Genomic DNA, 3,353 nt, shown 5'->3' with positions numbered 1-3,353 from the left:
TTTGCACAAGTCTCACGCACAGCAGGGACGGGGGCCTCGCTCTGACCGGCCCCTGCCCCCCCCTCCCCCCGACCCGTTGCCCCTCGCCACCCCAGGGACCAGCACGGCCCCGGCCCGAGGCGTCCCCCGCTCCCCCTGAGCTTCCCTTACCTTCAGCCTGGAGGACCCGGGCTCCAGCAGGCCGTGACACCCACTGGGGGGCCACAAAGGGCCCCCTGAGCCACCCCCCGGCCCTAGGCTCCCCCACTCAGCCCCCCCGGTTCCATCCCCGACACGGAGGAGATCGTGGCCTTGCTGTCCAAGGAAGGACTTCTGCGTATGCCAATAAAGAGCATTTCCAAGGGTGAGCCCGGCCTCCTGCGCCTCACTGGGCAGCCATGGGGCAGGGAGGGGGGCAAGGGGAGCTGGAGGGGGGGGGGTCTGCACCCCAAGACCACCAGGCTCCAGCTGGGTGCCTACAGGGGCAGCCCCAGGTCTGGGTCCAGCACCCAGAGTGTGGCGGGGGGGGCGGCAGCAGCTTGGGCTTTGTTAATAAAAACATTTATTTTGCATTTTATCGTTGTTTGTACAGAACTGCCCAAAGCCTGCGCCGGGCCGGGGCTGGGCCAACGGGGAGCGGGGGGCCCAGCTCTGGCTCCGGGGGCATCAGACGTGGGGATCACACAAACACTGGGGAGGAGTGTATCGAGGCCTTTCGAGGTGGGGGGGCTGAAACATTCATTCTTCACCAGCTGCCCCAAGGGCTGGACCCCCCCGGGGGGGGGGGGGGCGCGGGCGGGGGTCTGGGACCCAACCCCCCTCAGGGGGGGGGGAAGTGGTTGCAAAGGGAGGCCCGAATCCGGCCCCCCCCCCCCGGCAGCGGGGAGCTGGGGCTCAGTGTGCGTGGTGCTGCCGGGCCGGGGGCGCAGGAGCCACGAAAGGAGGGGGCCGGGCCCCGTGCCATGGGGAGGAGGGGGCGCAGGGCAGGAGGGGCCCCCAGGGCCGCCCCCCCACAGCCGGAGTGGGGTTCAGTGCCGAGTCCGTCCCGGGCCCGGAGGCGTCGGGGGGAGCAGCGAGCGCAGCCCTGACCCTGTCCCTTTTTACCCGGATTTGTAGCCCACGAGCTGCATCAGCCCCGCAGTGCTCATGGATTTGGGGCGTTCCAGGGGGAATCCCAGCGCCCGGCTCCAGATGAGCTGCGAGAGGACGCCCAGAGCGCGGGACACCCCGAAGAGCACGGTGTAATATTTCATCTCCTTCATGCCGTAGTGCTGCGGGGAAAGCGGCGTCAGGGCAGCGCGGGGGGCAGCCGGGACCCCCAGCAAAGGCACGTGGGGCAGCGGGGCTCACCTGCAGCAGCACCCCGCTGTGTGCGTCCACGTTGGGCCACGGGTTCTTGGCCTTGCCCTGCTCCAGCAGCACGTTGGGGACGATCTTGTAGAGCTGAGCCACCAGCTTGAACAGGGGGTCCTTGGGGAGGTGCTTGAGGGCAAACTCTCTCTGGCACGTGTAGCGCGGGTCCGTCTTCCGCAGCACGGCGTGGCCGTAGCCCGGCACCACCTGGGAGAGCGGTCAGCACCCAGCTGCCCCCGGCCCCCCCCGGCCCCCTCGCAGCCCAGCGCTCACCCGGCCCGAATTGAGCGTGTTCCAGATGAAATCCCGCAGCTTCTCATCCGACACGTCCTGGCCCAGCTCCTTCTGCAGGTCTGTGAGCCACAGCAGCACCTCCTGCGGGCACGGCGGGGTCAGAATGGCAGCAAGCGGACAGACAGATGGATAGGGATAGATGGAGGCACACAGATGGACAGACAAACAGGCCGGACAGACACCCACCTGGTTGGCGAGGCCGTGCAGGGGCCCGGCCAGCCCGTTCATAGCAGCAGCGAAGGCGAGGTAGGGGTCAGACAGCGCGCTGCCCACCAGGTGACTGGTGTGGGCGCTGACGTTGCCCCCTTCGTGGTCACTGCGGGGCCGAGGAGCGGCGTCAGGTCCCCACACCCCACACAGGGCCCCCGCAGCCCCACACCCGTCCCGGCGCTCCCATTGCCCCACACCGCGCGCTGCCCGGGCGCATCCCACACCCCGAGGCAGAGCTGGGGCGGAGCAGCCCCACACCTGTGGATGGTGAGGTAGAGGCGCATCAGCTCGATGAACTGCGGGTCGGTGTAACCCAGCATGTTGGTGAAGTTGTGCGACCAGTCCAGGTTGGGGTCGATGGCGCCGATGCTGCTGCCCTCACGGTAGAGGTTGCGGTAAATCTTGGCGGCGACGCAGGGCAGTTTGGCAATGAGATCCATGGCGTCCTCATAGACAAACTACAGACGGGGTGAGAGGGAGTGAGGGGGGTCCAGGTCCTGCCCGCCCCCCCGCCTCCCGCCCCCCCGTACCTCCCAGTACTTCACACGGTTGATGCCCTCAGCGTAAGCGCGCGCGAATTTGCTCTCGCTGTTGAGGGCGGTGATGGCGGCGCTGAGCTGGGACATGGGGTGCAGGTTGGTGGGGAAGTTGTCCAGCATGGTCACCACATGGGAAGGCAGCGCCGCCCGCTTGGCCCATTCACGGGACACCCAGCTGACCTGCAGGGAAGGGGCACTGAGCGGAGGGCTGACAACCCCCCCCCCTCCTCCCAGCCCGGGGGTCCTGGCGCGTTACCTGCTCTGGGGTGGGCACCTCACCCGTCACCAGCAGCCAGAAGAGCCCCTCAGGCAGTGGCTCCTCGCCCCCCGCCGCTTTGGGCAGCAGCTTCTGGCACTCGGGGATGCTGAACCCACGGAAGCGGATCCCCTGGAAGGGAAAACCCAGCAGGAGCGGGCGTCAGCACCGCTGCCCTGTGGGTGCCTGAGTGGGGCAGGGGTGGGGGGCAGCCCCACCTCATCGGGGTCCAGCACTGAGGTCTCGTAGATCAGCCCCTTCATGCCCCGCATCCCGCCGTACACCTGTGGGGAGATGGAAGCACAGGGCTCAGTTATAGGCTGGCACAAACCGGTGCCCCCCCCGCCCCCCCCGGTGCCCCCGCTCACCATATCCACTGTGATCTGCCCGATGGCCGTGCTGCCATGCTGCTGGCGGAAGCTTTTGATCTTCGCCTGCTCCTTGGGGATCATGGAGGCCAGGACGTCCTTCAGGTTCTGAGGGGGGGGGGGGGGAAGGAAAGAGCCCCGGGAGCCCTGGGGTGCTGGGGGGGCGCTTGGGGGGGTATCAGGGGGTGAAGCTGTGGGTTGGTTCTTACTGTGGCAGCAGTGGCAGCGTGGCGGGCAGCAAAGAGGACACATGGAGCATTCTGCAAGAGAGCAGAGATGGGGGGTACATGGGGGGGGTTACATGGGGGGCGGGGGGTCCCACTCTGCAGTGGGAAGGGTCCCGCGGTGCCCCCC

General features: G+C 68.1%; 1 protein-coding gene across 1 annotated transcript; it reads right to left on the bottom strand.

Annotated features, from left to right (window-relative positions):
* Positions 1–524: 524 nt before the first annotated feature.
* On the bottom strand, positions 525–3,301 carry CS (citrate synthase; the record flags this gene model as incomplete). The annotated part of the gene is made up of 10 exons (XM_042893700.1): positions 525–1,250; positions 1,330–1,539; positions 1,606–1,707; positions 1,813–1,942; positions 2,095–2,294; positions 2,367–2,555; positions 2,632–2,763; positions 2,850–2,915; positions 3,000–3,107; positions 3,209–3,301. Coding segments are annotated over 10 exons (1,401 nt in total), but the record flags the coding sequence as incomplete, so codon positions are not given.
* Positions 3,302–3,353: the final 52 nt, after the last annotated feature.

Source organism: Lagopus leucura, unplaced genomic scaffold (assembly GCF_019238085.1).
Source record: "Lagopus leucura isolate 7727_CA_CO unplaced genomic scaffold, USGS_WTPT01 34495-0_obj-0_obj, whole genome shotgun sequence".
NCBI lineage: Eukaryota > Metazoa > Chordata > Aves > Galliformes > Phasianidae > Lagopus > Lagopus leucura.
Note: the sequence above shows the minus strand (reverse complement) of the source record. Positions and strands in the feature narration are given on the sequence as shown.